The sequence below is a fragment of the Diadema setosum genome, chromosome 22 (genome assembly GCF_964275005.1).
Source record: "Diadema setosum chromosome 22, eeDiaSeto1, whole genome shotgun sequence".
Taxonomy (NCBI): Eukaryota; Metazoa; Echinodermata; class Echinoidea; order Diadematoida; family Diadematidae; genus Diadema; species Diadema setosum.
In genome coordinates this window covers 20,255,074-20,272,186 of record NC_092706.1, presented here as the reverse complement: position 1 = coordinate 20,272,186, position 17,113 = coordinate 20,255,074, and the positions used below count along the sequence as shown (strand labels likewise).

Below are 17,113 nucleotides of genomic sequence, written 5' to 3'. Positions count from 1 at the left end.
TTGCCGATAGTGATACGCGATCTTTCACCATGGAGACGGTACTGTGAGCTGCGTGCATAATTTCGTGTTTGTTTGTTTGTTTGTTTGTTTTTTGTTTTTTTTTTTGTTTTTTTGCTAACTCTTGACGGGGTGTCGCCGTTTATTTTGGGCAATGTTTTGGTATTTCATATACATATATATATATATATATATATATATATATATATATATATAATCGTACAGGTATCTATTTTTCTTCTTTATATGGTAAGACAAAGCGCTCCTATGTGTTGCCCTTCAGACATTTCAATTATAAAAATATTGGCACAGTTTGGCCTGCTTTCCTTTAGTGACAAAAGTTTCAGATGTAAAATGATTGATCTAAAACAAAGACATGTTTACTGGGATTTATGAATATTCATTTCATATTACAAAAACACACAATTTTGAAACACTTCCTATGTATTTCTTTTGCATTTTGGTAAATAACGCCCTCAATGGATCACCTTGTTGGGTCATGCAGTGCATGAGGTGCTCTACACATGTGCCAAATAAGATGGTGGTACATTGAAGGGACCAGTTTTATTGATAAGTCAAAATTGATAAACGCGTTAAAAATCTTCTAAAATACCCGCAAGATTCAAAAGTAACTACATAAATTTGTTTCTACATGAATACAAATTATACGAATTCTTCGCTGCATTTTATGTTCATATTAATATATACATGTACCTCACCACAATTGTAATTTTTCATAAGTCTTCATAAGACCTACAGACCTATAATATCTCCTCTATAGTCATCAGGTTTTTTTTTTATTATTTTTAGATGTTCTCTGATCTCAGGATCACCTTTAGAAAGACCAACGGTCTATGCTAATTGGCCAAATACTGACAGAGTTGTTCCTACATGATGTGTTATGCTTTTTTTCTTAATTCAAAATGTCTAAGCGGGTGTTTTTCGCAGTGTTCTATGTTTTTATGTACTGTTCTGCATGGCTAACATGTTCGTTCTGAACATGTGGAAATGAAATAAAATGAAATAGAATAAGTTCACTTCAGGTTATTCTATCCTATTCCACTCCTAGCATTCAAGATCAGCATCAGTACGCTGTGGTTTGGTCGATGAACATTAAGTGTCTTCAACTTTTACATAAACGCTTACCTTTTAGAATTACTAGTGTGAAAACTTCTGTAGACGTAAAGCAACCTTTCCGAAACGTTGTCACAAGATGATGAATCATTAATCAGCATTTTAGGAGCACAGGTCCTTATTCACAATTAATCTGAAAAAAGTAATAATTAATAGACGGATAAGACAAAGGGCCTACCAGGGTATTGCTTTATCTAACAGCAGTTGACTTATTAATTTATTATTTTTGCTTGTCTCCTCGCGCATTTGAATTGGGTCAAACAGGTGGTGATTTTCGCACTTGCTTCAAGCGTGGTTAACCTTAAGTATAAATGAAATGGACGAGACAGATAATTATCATCTGCAGTGCTCAGATTGAAGCTCTACCTTTTGCTGGGGCCAGTGTTGCAAGAAAGGTAAGATTGGTTTTCATGGTCTGTCAAAAACATGGATGATATTTGGTGTCTCTTTCCAAACTTAATTCAATCATAATTTTATGGTGAAGACTGGCCTATAATGTTGATTCTTGAAGTTAAATATGGCATGTAGCTATAGTAAATTTGATTCAATTTTGTTTTAATTCGAAAGTTCATCCCAAAATGTAGTTGTGTTCTTGGTTACTGTATAATACGATATTGACTTTCACACCTAATCTTGCGCATTCTACTGCTTTAATTCTAATTGACTTCAGGAGTAGACATCTTAAAGACAGATGTGTGTTAAAGTGTCGTTTTCTGCCAGACTTCTTACAAATTTTTCCAAATGTGTAGGTATCTCAAGGACATATTGAAAAACAATATTAAACATAAATAAATTCATACTATGCTCGTACAAACTAGACTTTTACACTCACACTGTTGTGAACGCCTTTGTTCCCTAATGATATCTCATCAAATCTATTATGATGAAATCGAAATGAGAAAGACATAAATTTCAAGTGATAGAAATAAACAAAATCATATTGAAGCGATGTTGAGGTGCTATGTGAATCTTATGACGGAAGTAGAGTAACGAATATTAGTTTAAGGACGAGATGTTCAATCTATTTTTCTGCATGAACAGTAGCTTTTCAGAGATGAGATACCTATTTCTACTCGCCTTTGTGGCCGCTGCCACCGCCTTGGCTCCATTCCATGTCCCGACCAAGAACCGAATCCAAGGGCGCTACATCGTGGTGTTGGAGGTGATTTAGTGATACAGCTTCGTGGTTCTTCCTCTTTAAAATCTCTTATTCTTTTGCAAGTGTGTAATTTTACTTAAGGTACTTGAAAATTATTCTATACCCATAAACACATGCCTGTACAAGTTGCTGCTTGATATTGTACTTGGAAAAAAAAGCTGTCAATTGCGATCTTACTTTCAATAGGCCTGTATCATTATAGTTTATGTCATAGGAAAGAAAATGTGTGTGTTATCAATGCGTCCAAGATCATGGCCCACTACACAGATTCGCTTTTCAAAATCGTTCTCCCTCAAAAATCACGATTGTTCTTCATATCCTTACAGTACAAGATAGCTATACATGTTTTGATATTCCCAGTTGCTGATGGCAGTTGGCTACTTTCGTTTGTGATTGTGACATCCCCCCCCCACTTTTCTTAATTTCGTTATACCCAGGAAACGTACATGGTTTTAGTTCTTCCTCATTGTTATGTTATGTATTACGTGGCAGTGTGCACTTTGTTCATTTTAAAAATTCATTTTGAAAATTTATAGTGCAGAAAATAAGAATGATGGGTCCTTTTGGTTTACAGGTTCACTTGGCTAAAAGACCTTTCAAATGACAGTTTGAAATTTCATTTGTAACTTTGGGGCTCGAATGAAAAGTTTCAGTTGACTATGTTTTCACGAAATCAATACGCACAAACAAAAGTATATACCGATATAGTTTTTCTCTTAAAGCACGATAGTTTTAAGCATTCATGGAGATACTCTTAACAGTATACGTAAGCATTGTTAGTGCCCTGAAAGGGTAAATTGGAAGTTCTCTTTTTCATGTGTGTAAACATACTCAATATTTACCATCCTTGTTTTGATATGTATAATTATTTTGTTACCATTGAATTTTCCCATATTCAGGAAATGTGTAACTAATGATCAACAAGAAAAACATTGCTCTTATGCAGGACGATGTTGAACTAGACTCCTTCATCAGCCGTTTTAAGCGAGATGTGTCAGTGGAAACAGCCATCAAGAGAAAATTCACAAAGGCGTTGAACGGATTCGTGATCCAAGCAGATATTGCCGGTGTCGCCCTTAATCTTGTAAGTAAAAAAAAAAAGTCTTGATTTGGGCATTTTCATCTACTTTATAGCCCCACCCCTTTTGCAATGAATTATTTAAACACTAAGTTACTAGATGTACTTGAGAACTTGTAAAACCAGCAGGAAGTAGAAATGAATTGGAATTATGTCTTTTTTTAAATGCTCTTCCACACTAAGGTTAGAATAGTTATCCTGAAAGATATTCATTCAACCCCTTTTGAATAAATTCAGTTACTATATAGGCCAACCTCTGGCAAATGTGGGTAATTCAGTTCTATTTGACAGAGTAAACAGGAAGGAACAGAATTATTCTAATTCATGAAAATCTTCCTTCGAGGTGTTTTTATTGTATCTGATTGACAATTTGCCCTACATCGATCATAACGACGAAAGAATTTCGAGAATTTGAATAATTACGCAGTGCCCTCTAACTTGCTGTCGGGATGAAGCTCGGTGGTCTAGTGGAGATGACGCCTGTCCGGTAATCAGGAGGTCGTAGGTTGTAGGTGTTTTGATTGTAACTGATTGACAATTTGCCCTACATCGACCATATCGAAGTTGAAAAAAAAAAACAAAACAAAACAAACAACCCCCCCCCCCCCCCCCCCCAAAAAAAAAAAACACCTCGACGATAGAATTTCGAGAATTTGAATAATTACGCAGTGCCCTCTAACTTGCTGTCGAGAGGAAGCTCGGTGGTCTAGTGGAGATGACGGCTGTCCGGTGATCAGGAGGTCGTAGGTTCGAATCCTGCCTAAGTACGTACGCCCATGACTTTTTTTCATGGCTACTACTAAAACACTGATCAATTCAGTGCTTATTTACGTAGGGCAATTTGTCCATCAGTTACAATGAACAGAATCTATTTCAAAATCGTACATAACTATAAGAAAATGATGAAAATTATGAATATATGATGATGTTGGTTTTGCCCGAAGAGAAATTTAAAAAAAAAGCCAAATTGATAGATACAATGATGGTGTCATCACAATTCTTCGATATACCCGTTATATAGGACTTGTATTTGGTGCCTTGCGTAGCAAGAGGCGCCTGTCTACTTATTTTACGAGTTACAAGCTTTTTAGATTTACTCGCTATGCATCGTTGTACGATGCACTTCTTCGTAATTTTCAGGGTTGCTTGTCCGTCCAGTACTCCTAGTAACAATAAATCTTACAAACCTTTAGATTTTGACTTGAATTGGACAGAAGGAAATGCGCACGTTACGTCTGGGATGTGCGTCAACCTTGATATTCAGTATTCTGATTTGTATCTGCATGATGCATTTCCTTATTGTTTGATTCACTCTTTATACTCGTACATGTTGTATATGTTTGGTTTGCAAAACTCATGTACATGATAATCATGTTCACTGTAATTTCATAATCACTGATGACGTATAATCCATGCAGAGGCCCTTTTGAAGACCAGGGCCCTGTTGCATAAAACCCTTACCGCTGGACTTACCGCTCCTTTCTAGCGGTAAGTCTTGAAATTAGCGGTAAATTTCATAATCCTTGATGCTGATTGGCTCTGACGCCTAATTTTGACGGTAGTTACCATTGAAATTCAACGGTAAGTTTTATGCAACGGGCCCCAGTTTTGTCGAACTGAAAAGACCATCCATGAAGAATGATTTAAAGAAAGTAAACAAATAAAGACAAAGAAAACGAACAAATAAAACAAATAATAAGTCTCGACTTACGCCTGCAAAATTCTACTTCACTACCATCTTCATCTTTCGTCTTTTGTTTGCATGAAGCTCCGATCTCTCGAAGGAGTGAAATATGTTGAAGAAGACGAAGTCGTCTATGCCTACGGCAGGAACAGATCTCCAGAATCATGGGGAATTGATCGTATTGATCAGAGGAACGATGATTTGGATAACGACATGAATCTCAATGGTGCAGTATCAAAACTCTGTTAAAGGGATGGTGCAGTATTGGTAGAGATGAGAATTGGGCTTTTAACTTTTTGGGAGATACCAAGAAAACACTTATGATATAGTACAGAGCATACCATTTTAAGAGGAATTCAAAGTTTATTTCATAAAAATCGTGTTTGGAATGGCTGAAACATCCAAAAACAAAGCAGAACAAAGCGATCGTAATAAAGTGGGGGCCCCACACTTTATTAGAATCGCCCTTTTTTATTATCTCAGCTATTTCAAAACCGATTTTTCATCAAATAAACGTTGAATTCTTCATAGAATTACATGCTCTTTCATATTTCATAAGAGATTTCTCATTATCTCACCAAAAATGTAAGAAACCTGAAATAAGGTGTCAACCAAAACTATACGATCCCTTTAGGAAAGCTGTAAAAACGATGCTGATCTTTAGATGGCAATGATTCTATTATCATGATCATGATGATGACGCGTGTGTGCTGTATATAATTTCCTTTTTGTACATACTGCCGCACTTGATCTCCTACGTAACCATATGACCGCCCATGACTTGGCATACAAACTGTCCAATTTGCACAAGGGTGGAAAGAAAAAAAAAAGTATGGAACGATATGCTGAGCTGTAATCCTCGTGATACGTTGTGTGAATAAGAAAACAAACCTTTTCTGAAGGCAGTAAATTCACTCCTTTCCTTCGACCCTTTCTGCTATACTATCTCTTCGCAAGTCACTCTTCCCGTATTTAGGACCTACATAATAAGGGCTCCTAACAAATAAGTGTTTGTTGCGCTTTTGTTTTACGTCATTTTAAAGCCAATGGACGCAAAATAACCTTTTTCACAAAACTTCTGTACATATACAAGGTATATATACTATCAGCAATGTGTGTACATGTGCAATGATAAATCAGAAGCCAATAAATGACATCAAATCATTTTAACAGAATGTGCACCTTTCGCCGAAAATGGATTTTTTTTTAAAACATGTCTTTATCATTCTTTCATATCGTTTTCCCTCGTAATGTGACGTGCGGACTTATGTGCGTTCTTATCATCACGCACATACGCACACACACACACACATACTCACACAAACACACACACACACACACCCACACACACACACACACACATACACATAATGCATACACACATATTGGTCTATATTAGCATTTGTTCTTTCTACCTGTTCTTTTAATCATTTGATTTCTGAGATGTTCATGAATAATGAAGTGCAATGTCATAGATTTAGTAATCACACGTGTCTCGCCAGCCTTTAGTCATCACACCAGCCTCACCTGGACCAGCCTCGATCCACATTGCTTTACCTTGTTGATAAGCATCTGAACTTTCAGAAACATATAAGGAACTCATGTCGTTCTGCTGCTTGGGCTATTATTATTTGTACAATAGGTGAAATCTGCAAATTATTGCATCGGTCTTCCACTGAAAGTCTTATTCATGCGTTTGTATCTTCTCATATTTGTTACGGTAATTCTTTTCTTGTTGGTCTCCCTGTTTCTAGTATCGCACCACTACAAAAAAATCAAAATACAGCTGCTAGGCTTGTGACCCTCACAAAAAGATCTGACCACAGTACTCCAGTTATCAAATCCCTCCACTGGATCCCCAAAACCTTAACCTTAAAACAAGGTAATTTATACATTTCTGGAAAGCTTAAGTCTCTAGAAATAATTAACTTGCAGAAGGTAAAAACGTCTCCAGAACGATGGAGATATGGTGTTTTGAGATCCCTTTTAGACCACCAGAACGTCACCAGAACGTCACGAACTGTGCGCTGTGCTACCACTCCATCCACACAGTGGGCTCCGTCTATGGAGGGCCGTCGCGGAAGTGGTTCCTTTGGGGCATACGTATGGAGAGGCAGTGTGCCCGTTTCCATGTATGCCCCAAACGAGTTGTGTCCGCGGCGGCCTTCCATATCCGTCGCCTCTCCCTCACTTCTTCTACCGCTCCGACTTTGCCACTGTCACTATCAGTTTCATTGTCACTGTCATCACTCATTTCACTCTCGATGTCAAACTCAAAATCTTTCCGTACAATATAAGGTAAAAATTGAACGTTTTAATGTCTCAGCCGAGAAAGCAGAGGCGACTAAAGACAGGCCAGATATTGCATCCGCTCACCAAGAAATACGCGCTTTATGAATGGCGGCCTCGGTTGTCCTTCTGCACTCGTAAAGGGTTTTGTTCATTTCGTGACGTCATATTTTAGGGCTCGAAAAAGACGGCTGCTCCGGAGCGAATATCGGTGAAGCAATTCAGTCAGTTTTTACTCGCGATTTCTCAGTGACGCGAATATCTTTTAATATGTCACACTAAAAATCTGTTTTAGGAGAGATTTCCTTCTTTTATATGATTTTCTTGATTTTAATGTCTCGTTCACCATACTTTAAAGTATCACCTTTAAAATTCTTTTCATCGTTTATAAGTTGGGTAATAACCTTATGCCATCTCATCTCAAAGACCTGATTTCTCTCTTCTCCTCCACTTCAACCCATCCTCTCCATTCTTCCTCCACTGTACAATTACATGGTCCATGCGTCTATAGCTGTAATGGCAACAGGGCTTTTTCTGTTTTTTCTCCATCTCTTTGGAAGAAACTCCCTCTTTATATCCGAAATGCTGATTGTCTTGATAAGTTCAAATTATCCCTTAAAACTTATGTATTTGGTCAACCCTCATTTTTGTCGTTTTTATATTACATGTACATAATGCTGTATTTTAATTCAATATACACTATTTCCGTATTAATGCGCCTGGAAAAGTCAGTATTAACCACTACATAAGTTATCATGGCTACTACTTAAACACTGATCAATTCAGTGCTTATTTACGTCGATGTAGGGCAATTTGTCAATCAGTTACATAAGTTTTATTCATTATCATCATCATCATTTTATATGATTATTATCTTCGTCATTATTATTTTCATTGCGATTATTATCACTATCGTAATCAGGATATGGAAGTGGACAATACATCTACGTCATTGACACTGGTATAAGGCCGACACACACAGACTTCGGCGGGCGTGCGTTTGTCGCAAAGGATATGATTGGTGGGGATGTAAGATTATTGTTCAGAAATTTAACTATTCCGTGCCTAGTTCAGCTATTCAATGGTCTGTATAATTATTTGTTTTTATAAATGTGCAATATTTTCAGTATTCATAAAGCAATATTGATAATTCTAATACATACATTTTCATTGAGGGATAAGAGGTCAACAGTTGTAACTAGTGAAACAATATATTTATGTGTATATATGTATATATATATAAAAATTATATATATATATATATATAAATTATATATATATATATATATATATATATATATATATATATACATGTAATACTTATATATATTGCTTTACAGTGTTGGATGTTTTAATTGTAAAACAAACAATTTCAGCTATTCAGCTGCGTGTTCTTTTTTATTGTCAATACACCTATATTGAATTTTAAAAAAAAATGCGTGCAGTGATAATCTATTATTGTGTTCGTTGCTACTCCTAAATCGCAGAATAATTCATGGAAACTGATTAGGCTGATACTCTACACGCATCTTTTATTGAACAGATAACCACAGTGATAAAACTTAAATTAGATAAGCTTGCATTTTTTGATGGCGGTGTATTATATACAATAATAATTGCGTTGTTTCCGTATGTGAACACAGGAAGATGAATGACTTAAATACTTTGAATTTGACTTTGTTCTATGTACCGAAGTCGATCTCGTCTTTCTGGACTAACCTCAGGGAATCGACTGCCAGGGCCACGGGACACACTGTGCCGGGACTGCTGCCGGTTCAGAATACGGAGTCGCAAACGAGGCAAAGGTCCTAGGAATACGCACGCTGAACTGCGCTGGGTCCGGATACAAGAGCGATTCCATTGCAGGTAAACAGAAAAGTAAAAAAAAAAAACCGGACTTGAAAATGTATTAACTTAGAAACAAATAATAATATATTGCCAATGCTGTCATTATTCTAGATTGTGTACCGTGTACAATGATAATGACATTCGTAATCACATATGGGATTTTGTCTGATACTCATTGAGAACACAAAATTGTATGAACATACAAGATCTTTCTTTGATATGTCACGAGATATTCCATTTTCCAGCTGACTCGGTGTTAACTTGATCACTGATTGACCAATGATCCTTCTGAACCTGTTTTCTATTACTAGTATAATTCAGAGAGAGAGAGAGAGAGAGAGAGCGAGAGAGAGAGAGATGTGGCTTTGTCAATTACCATTATGTACGAATGTTAATCTGTGCCATTTACAAAGCGGGAGAAAATAACGACCTTACAATGCATAATTATTGTGGCTGATATGATCTGATTGATACGTATCTGTACAACGCAACCGCATAATGAGTCTTAATGTTGTCAGTCAATACTGTTCAGGCAGTCGAAAGTTGGAACTGTCGAAAACACTCTGGTTGTGAACAGTGCCACCCATTAGTGAGATCAGTCGGCTTGAAATGATTGTACGGCAACAAATTCTACCGTTTCTCACACGTGAGGGCAGTGGACTCGATTTGTCGACGTTAATATGAATAGAGCTAGGTAGTCTTCGGGGACATACAGTTTTGTAGCATCAACTCCTTGATATCAGCAATGTAATCCTCTAATATCAAGGATTAAGTCACCCACCCCAGCTAGTGTAAGACACCATGATACAGTGAGTTACATGACCGTATCCAAAACATTTTCCTGGTAATGAGGTGTGGAAGCAAGAATTTGTTCGATATTGAAGTGGGGACAAGAAAGAGAGGTCGCACAGGACCGCGTACGGGTGGGGTTTTTCATTCATTCTTTCTTTCTTTCTTTCATTCATTATTTTTCCTTTTCTCTTTTTTTCCTTCAATCTACCCAGAAATCAACGTATGCCCATTTGCCTTACGCCATCTAACCTATACACAGTTTCTATTTACTTTTTGACTCTGAGCTGAGGCAGAATTTATTTGTCAATGTTATCAGCATGATCATTCACTTTTCTTGTAACTTGACAGCCCTGAACTGGATAATATCAGACGGTGAAAAGCCATCGGTGGCGTCCATGTCTCTTGGTGGAAGCTACTCAAGTGCTCAAAACACAGCTGTGGCGAATGCGCGAAGTGCTGGAATTGTCGTCGTGGTAGCTGCTGGGAACGACGATGATACTGCATGCAGTTACTCACCTGCTTCTGCAACAGAGGTACTTTTTCCCCTTGTAATTCAGTATTGGTATAATAAAACCTGTAAAAGTACAAGGACCCATACAATCTATAGATTTTTTTTTTTTTTTTTGCCTAGAATCTGAGGATTATCCTTAATGGTAAAAATACTGTTGTTACAGATATCTTGATTAATGATCATTAATGTTACGGTCTATTACGTGCCGCCGTGTCTCGTTGCGTTTATCACAGTATGCAAAATTCCTCATTAGCACCGGGACTGCCTTGGCATTTTTTCTTGACAGTTTAAAAAAACTGACACGGTATCCATGGCAATCACAGCCTGTCACGTTAGACAATCCCATCTCACCGCGTGGTTTTACGTCAAACCACGTTTTTTTTTTTTTTTTTTTTTTTCTTTCCATAGTGGCCTGAAAATTCGCAGCCAAAAACGTCCACCAGGAGAAAATCAAAGAGATTGAGACCTAAAACAGTTACTGTTGCGGAGGATAAGGACATTGTTCCTGCAATTGTCGAGAAAGAATATGAAGACAAAGAAGAGAAGAAAGCAGCGAAGCAGCTACAAGGTAGACTGCACGCTGGTGATGCCAGCGGATGAGGAAAAAGAGGACGTTGTAGAATTTTAATATATTGAAAATGTAAAATCATCTACGACAGCAAGAAGACGAACTATAAAAGCAAGGACACCAAGAAAAAGCCTCGGAAAGATCAGCACGTTTTTTTGTTTCTATTATTGATGAACTGCTGCAGAGACCGTGAGTTTAGAAGGTTTTCCGCGGTCCGTCTCTTTGGTTCTACATGCTAAAGTTGACTGGCACATCGGACATTTTTGAGCTCTCAACGGAGAAACAGAATGATAAGATTACATATTTATATATTAAAGACTAACGTTGAGGACGTAAATACAGCGTGCACAGATCAGATAACATCGGGAACATCGCACTGACAACGTGGTTACATCGTTCTAAAGCGTAAAGCCCCCGTTCCACTATCACGATTTGGACCCCGATCTGTCCCGATCTAGCAGATCGGGAGAGAGCGGCAAAAGCGTACGGGGATCGGAAGCATCGTAGCAGCAGCGTGTGGAGGTCGGGATTGGAGCGGGCATTTTTTCAGATCGGGAAGAAATTTTGAACCGGTTCAAAATTTCTTCCCGATCTCCCCGATCAAAATTGACATATTTTTAATCGTACGGCAAGCGGGGAGAGCGTAGTGACAGCGTAAACGCAGCGGGGAGAGCGTAGTGACGGCGTAAACGCAGCGGGATGAGCGTAACAAGGTCTTTCTGAGCGTAGTAACATCGGCACAAGAACGGGAAGTAATTTTAGCTGTAATTTTCGAAGAAGAGATGAAGAAAAAGAAGAGAAGAAAGCAGCGAAGCAGCTACCCAAAAGGCGAAGAAAGGGAGACTGCACGTGATGCTGAAAGAGGAGGAAAAGGACATACTAAGTAGCAGAATTTTGACGAATATGAAATCATCTACAACTGGAGGAAGACGGACTATAAAAGCAAGGACATCAAGAAAAAGATTTGGAAAAATCAGCACGTCTTTGTTTACAACAATGCATTGCTGCAAAAGAACCGTGAGAAGAGGAGCCTCTTCGAGGTCCACAGTATATTTCTTCGTCGGTTCTGCATGCTAATAAGTTGACTGACTGCAGATCGACAGTCGAATCGGGGTACATCGGGGCACATCGGGAACTTTTCAGCTCTCTGAACGGGGTAAAAGCGTGATAAGATCGTATAGATCGTTCACAGCGTAGATACAGCGTGCATCGATCGGATAACATCGGCAACATCGCACTGACAGCGTAGCTACATCGTTCTATAGCTTACCGGCAGCGGCAGAGATCGTAATGTTTCATTCCCGATCATCGTAGTAAGAGCGTAGCAGGCAATTGGTAGTCGTAACTGCAGCGTACTTAGAGCGTTCTAACATCGTACTCTGTCCAGATCGGCTCAGGTTTTACCCAATCCTTCCCGACCTGAAAAACTTGTCAAATCGTAGCGAGAACGGCATAGTGGAACCTGGCCTAACTGCAGCGGCAGAAATTGCAATGTCTTATTTCCTTTCAGGGTAGTAAAAACATAGCAAGCACGTGCTAGTCGTAAATACAGCGTTCTTAAAGCGTTCTAATATCGTACTGTGTCCGAATCGGCTTATGTTCAACCCGATCCTTCCCGATCTCAGAAACTTGTGAAATTGTGGCGAAAACGGCATTGTAGAGCAGGGACTTTATAGATGAGTTACAAAACTGCACGGGAAATTGCGAATCCGAATCTTGTCAGCCACGGTATTCCCGTGATGCTGGGTCTTTATTATAATGTTGTTGCATACACTGATGGTTTTCTGTCTGTTTGTTTGTTTGTTTGTTTGTTTGTTCTTGTGTTTGTGTGTGTTTTTATCCGGGAGGGTTGCTTGAAATTAATTGTTAAAAAAAAACAGTTATACAGCTTTTATTTCTGTACCTTTCATCCATGGAAAATCTTTCAGAAAAACAGAGTTTGATCTTTTTATCAAAATGATATCGAATTTGATTGATAGATACTCTTCTGCAAATCAATATACATAAGTTACATACCCATGAAGATGTAGGAAATATACAAAGTAAATTCAACGCAGAGTCGTTTGACTTGCATTAACAATGATATACATAAGTTACATGACCATGAACATGTAGAAAATATACAAAGTAAATTTAACACAGAGTCTTTTGAATTGCATGAACAACGATATGAAAGAAAATTAATGATATAATATACAGCATGCATGTCTATGCAGCAGTGATTAGAATAACAATTGTAGTTAAGAAACGATATGCAGAGGGCCGCCATTATAAGCATTGCATGAAAAGCTGGCCGGCCCGAGGAAAAGATAGAGACGTAACAATACACTGTAAAAACATCGGTGTTAGATTTAACACCACGGGTGTTAAATCTAACACCGATCAAACTTCAATAAAGGACCACACCCACAGGTGTTAAAAATGCACTGCGATGGTGTTGAAAAGTGTTCACTTGACACTTCGTGGTGTTAATTTGACACTGTACCTGGTGTTATTTTGACACAGTACTGGTGTCAATTCAAAAATGACACCACATGGTGTTGATTTGATATTTGTTGGTGTTAATATCAATGGTTTAACACCCGTCCAGCTTCAATAAGAGACCACACCAGCTGGTGTTACTTTGGTGTAAATTTATTTTCACATTTTTTCAAAAATCTAGTATTTTAATGTAAAATTCTTGATCGTCTTGTTTAAATTAAAAATCAACAATAAGTGCAGTTACTAAGAAACTCTTCAAAACACAGTTTAAAATTTGGAAATGACACCCGGAGGTGTTAATTTAACACCATAAATGAGCACCGAAAATTTAACACCAGCTCGGTGTTCACTATTTAACACCGGACTTTTTGCAGTGTACAAATTCTGCTGCGAAGATAGCAGGGGAAAATAAACTCTGGTGTGTGATGGTGGTGGTGGTGAATGTGCGTGCAGGTGCTTGAAAGTGCACAAGGGCAGATATGCTGGAATTTAGAATAATAGAATTGGTTTGCTGGAAGAGGGGACGATATGTGATGATGCTATCGGGAGACCAACATTATTATTATAATTATTGTTATTATTATTATTATTATTATTATTATTATTTATTCGACCAGGTAAAGACTATAGGATACATATCATTAACATCACAAACATGAAACAAAAACCAGAATGAACATTACAAAGGATACACTCTACTGTACACGTTACACAATGTGAAAATGAAATGAATGGAGACTACATGAGGGTCAGGGCACACAAAAGTAAATACATTTACTATTGCCCGTAGGCATGTGAACCCACACATGTTGCCCCTAAGAAACATTTAACAATCATTAAAAAGTATCACTCAACCCCTGATCCCCATCCCTTAACTCCATAATCCTTATCAAACTTCAAAACATAAAAAACACTATACAATTCCAATATAATCATCCAACCCATGACTTCATTTATAAATATATTCATACATTAATTTCAAAAACTGAAAAAAAATACGTCAACATTAATGTAGAAGATTCCTGGATTTCCACCCGACCCCCAACCCTAAGCCTCTAACCTCTTAGGACATAATCATCATTGTCGTCAGCATGAAAATAAAAATGAAGCACATGTGTACAAATCAAAACTAAAACTATCACTCAATGTGTTAAACACCGAGAATATAAACCCAGCTAACAATTAATTTGTATATTGTTACCATAACGACTCAATGTTCAACGTGAACAAATGATGAATTGTGCACACCCACATATCATAACAGTCACATATGCCGAATTTCAAATCAATTGCCCAAAAATCTGAAAAAAAAAAATTAACTGAAATCACATTATCATATGATTATCATTCAAAATATGGAGTTACCATGAAACACATTTCCCAACAATTGAAAAAAAAATAAAAAAAAAATAAAATCTTTCACATCAAGGTAATATATTAATGATCACACATATCAAATCCGAAACCAAATACTAAAAAAAACAGAGAGAATTAGCCGAACTTTTTTGCATAATTTTTGTATAATCCTCATCCAAAACATACTGATACCATAGCAACACTTTGTTCAACAATGACGAAAAAGTATAAATGAATAAATTTGCGCATGTGCGTATGTACTACAGCGGTCACATGTGCCAAATCTCAAACCAATACCCAAAAAAATTAGTCATATAAATAATTTGTTTTAAGTTCGTATCTGAAGTGTACTGTAATAAAATGTGCTTCTTTAACTTTGCTTTGAATGAAAACAAGGAGGCACACTGTTTCAACTCCTCAGGAAGAGTGTTCCATGTATCCGGACCTTGATGTCTAATCGACTTTTGAGCAAGTAAAAGCTTTGGATTACTTAAATGAAAATCATGGGAACGACGAGTATGGTAAGAGTGAATATGGTCATTGGAATTAAGGTGGTGATTACTAATTGTCATATTCTAGACAACATTTATAATTCTTGTCTTCATTTTTTTTTTCTCAGGCCATTACCGTCGGAGCCACCGATAGCACCGACACTCGTTCATATTTCTCAAACTACGGAAAATGCCTCGATTTGTTTGCCCCTGGTTCCAGCATTGTCAGCCTTAGCCACAGCAGTGACAACGGATACAGAACGATGAGCGGAACGAGCATGGCCTGTCCACATGTCTCAGGTACGTGACTGTTTCTTACAAAGCCTTGGACCTATCAAAGGTTAATATAAGGAAAGGCATCTGCAATGGCTGATTTGTATTCTTTTTTTATCGTGTACTCTTAAAAAGAAATGGGTAAATCAACATTTAAAAGGCGCGAGGAGTGACAGCGTTTTTAAAATGTTGTATTTACCATTTCATCCAGCTGAATCTAACAGTAAGATGTGCTAGATACAGCAAGAAAAGAGGTGAATGCAACACTTGTATAACGCTGTCGCTCCTCGCCCCTTTTAAAACGCTGATTTACCCTTTTCTTTTTAATAGTGTGGGGTAGCATTTGTTGATCAACGGTTTAACCGATTAAACTGACTGGGTATTTTATGATTCGATGTATCGCCAGGTTGTCATCTCAATCCATCTGTTATTCAGTTGACTTGCAATGTTTGTTATGTTTTACGTATTGCCATCTGACTTCGATTGTGGAGATGAATTGCTGGGGTTATGTTTATTGTGCTAGTGAAATATTGGTCGAGTTGATGGGTTTGATCAGTTTCCAAGGTTACTCTGTCTCTCCACTCAGGTATCGCTGCTGTTATGTTGGGGATGGGACTTTCTGCGGAGCAGGTTTACACCAAGATTGTAGACAACGCCACTCCCAATCTTGTCAAGGACTGCAAGGTCACTAGCCCAAACTTGTTGGCGTATTGTGACTAGACACCATCCGGTGTGGAAGTGGACATTATAACGACATCTTAGAACCATTGCATGATAACCAGACTTATTAAACGACCTATTAATATCAAATATATCCCTGATCTTAAAGATTTACTCAACATATTGTTGAAACAAGCAATGACTATAACAGTTCGCAGATCAATGAAATCTTGAGAAAAGGAAAAACTTACAATCGATCAGCCTTTCAAAATTGTGCTGCAGAATGAAAAAAAGAAATAATTGTAAAAGCTTACCGTACGAGTACAGAACTCGTATGACAATTTCTCTGATCTGCTATTGGAAAATTTGATTTCAGAGTGTGCAAATGCCTCCCTCATAATGGAAAATATGTGATCTTTGCTCTGTAGACGTTGTAAAGCAATGAGCTACAAACGCACAGTTACTGCCGAGATGAGGAGGAATATTATCAAAGCACGCACCCCTGATCAAAGATCATCATAACAGAAGTTACAAGTTGTGAGAGGGCAATGATCGGAAGCTTGTCTAGCGAGATGTTTGAAAATGCTACTGAGAAAGGGCCCAGGAAGACTGACGGAAGAATAATAGGAAATGATAGGAAAAATAGTAAAGAAATGGGGATGAATTGCAAAAAAAAAAAAAAAAAAAAAAAAAAAGGGTGGGGGGAGAGAAGTCGAAATGGAGTAAGTGTTAGACAACCCTTCAATTCCTTTATCATTATCTTCATTTTTTGTTGATTCGCTCTGTGCTTTT

General features: G+C 37.6%; 1 protein-coding gene across 1 annotated transcript; it reads left to right on the top strand.

Annotated features, from left to right (window-relative positions):
• The first annotated feature begins 2,185 nt into the window (after positions 1–2,185).
• Positions 2,186–16,892, top strand: LOC140245370 (aqualysin-1-like). Its single transcript, XM_072324945.1, has 8 exons — positions 2,186–2,293; positions 3,237–3,374; positions 5,137–5,278; positions 8,264–8,370; positions 9,066–9,207; positions 10,330–10,514; positions 15,517–15,688; positions 16,248–16,892. Exons 1-8 carry the CDS (start codon positions 2,186–2,188, stop codon positions 16,379–16,381), a joined length of 1,128 nt encoding a protein of 375 aa, XP_072181046.1. The 3' UTR covers positions 16,382–16,892.
• Positions 16,893–17,113: the final 221 nt, after the last annotated feature.

Excerpts from the sequence above, each read along its gene's own strand:
- LOC140245370 (XM_072324945.1), top strand. The coding sequence starts at position 2,186 with ATGAGATACCTATTTCTACTCGCCTTTGTGGCCGCTGCCACCGCCTTG. Across the intron at positions 2,294-3,236 it reads GCTACATCGTGGTGTTGGAG|GACGATGTTGAACTAGACTC; the intron begins GTGATTTAGTGA and ends GCTCTTATGCAG. Across the intron at positions 3,375-5,136 it reads CCGGTGTCGCCCTTAATCTT|CTCCGATCTCTCGAAGGAGT; the intron begins GTAAGTAAAAAA and ends GTTTGCATGAAG.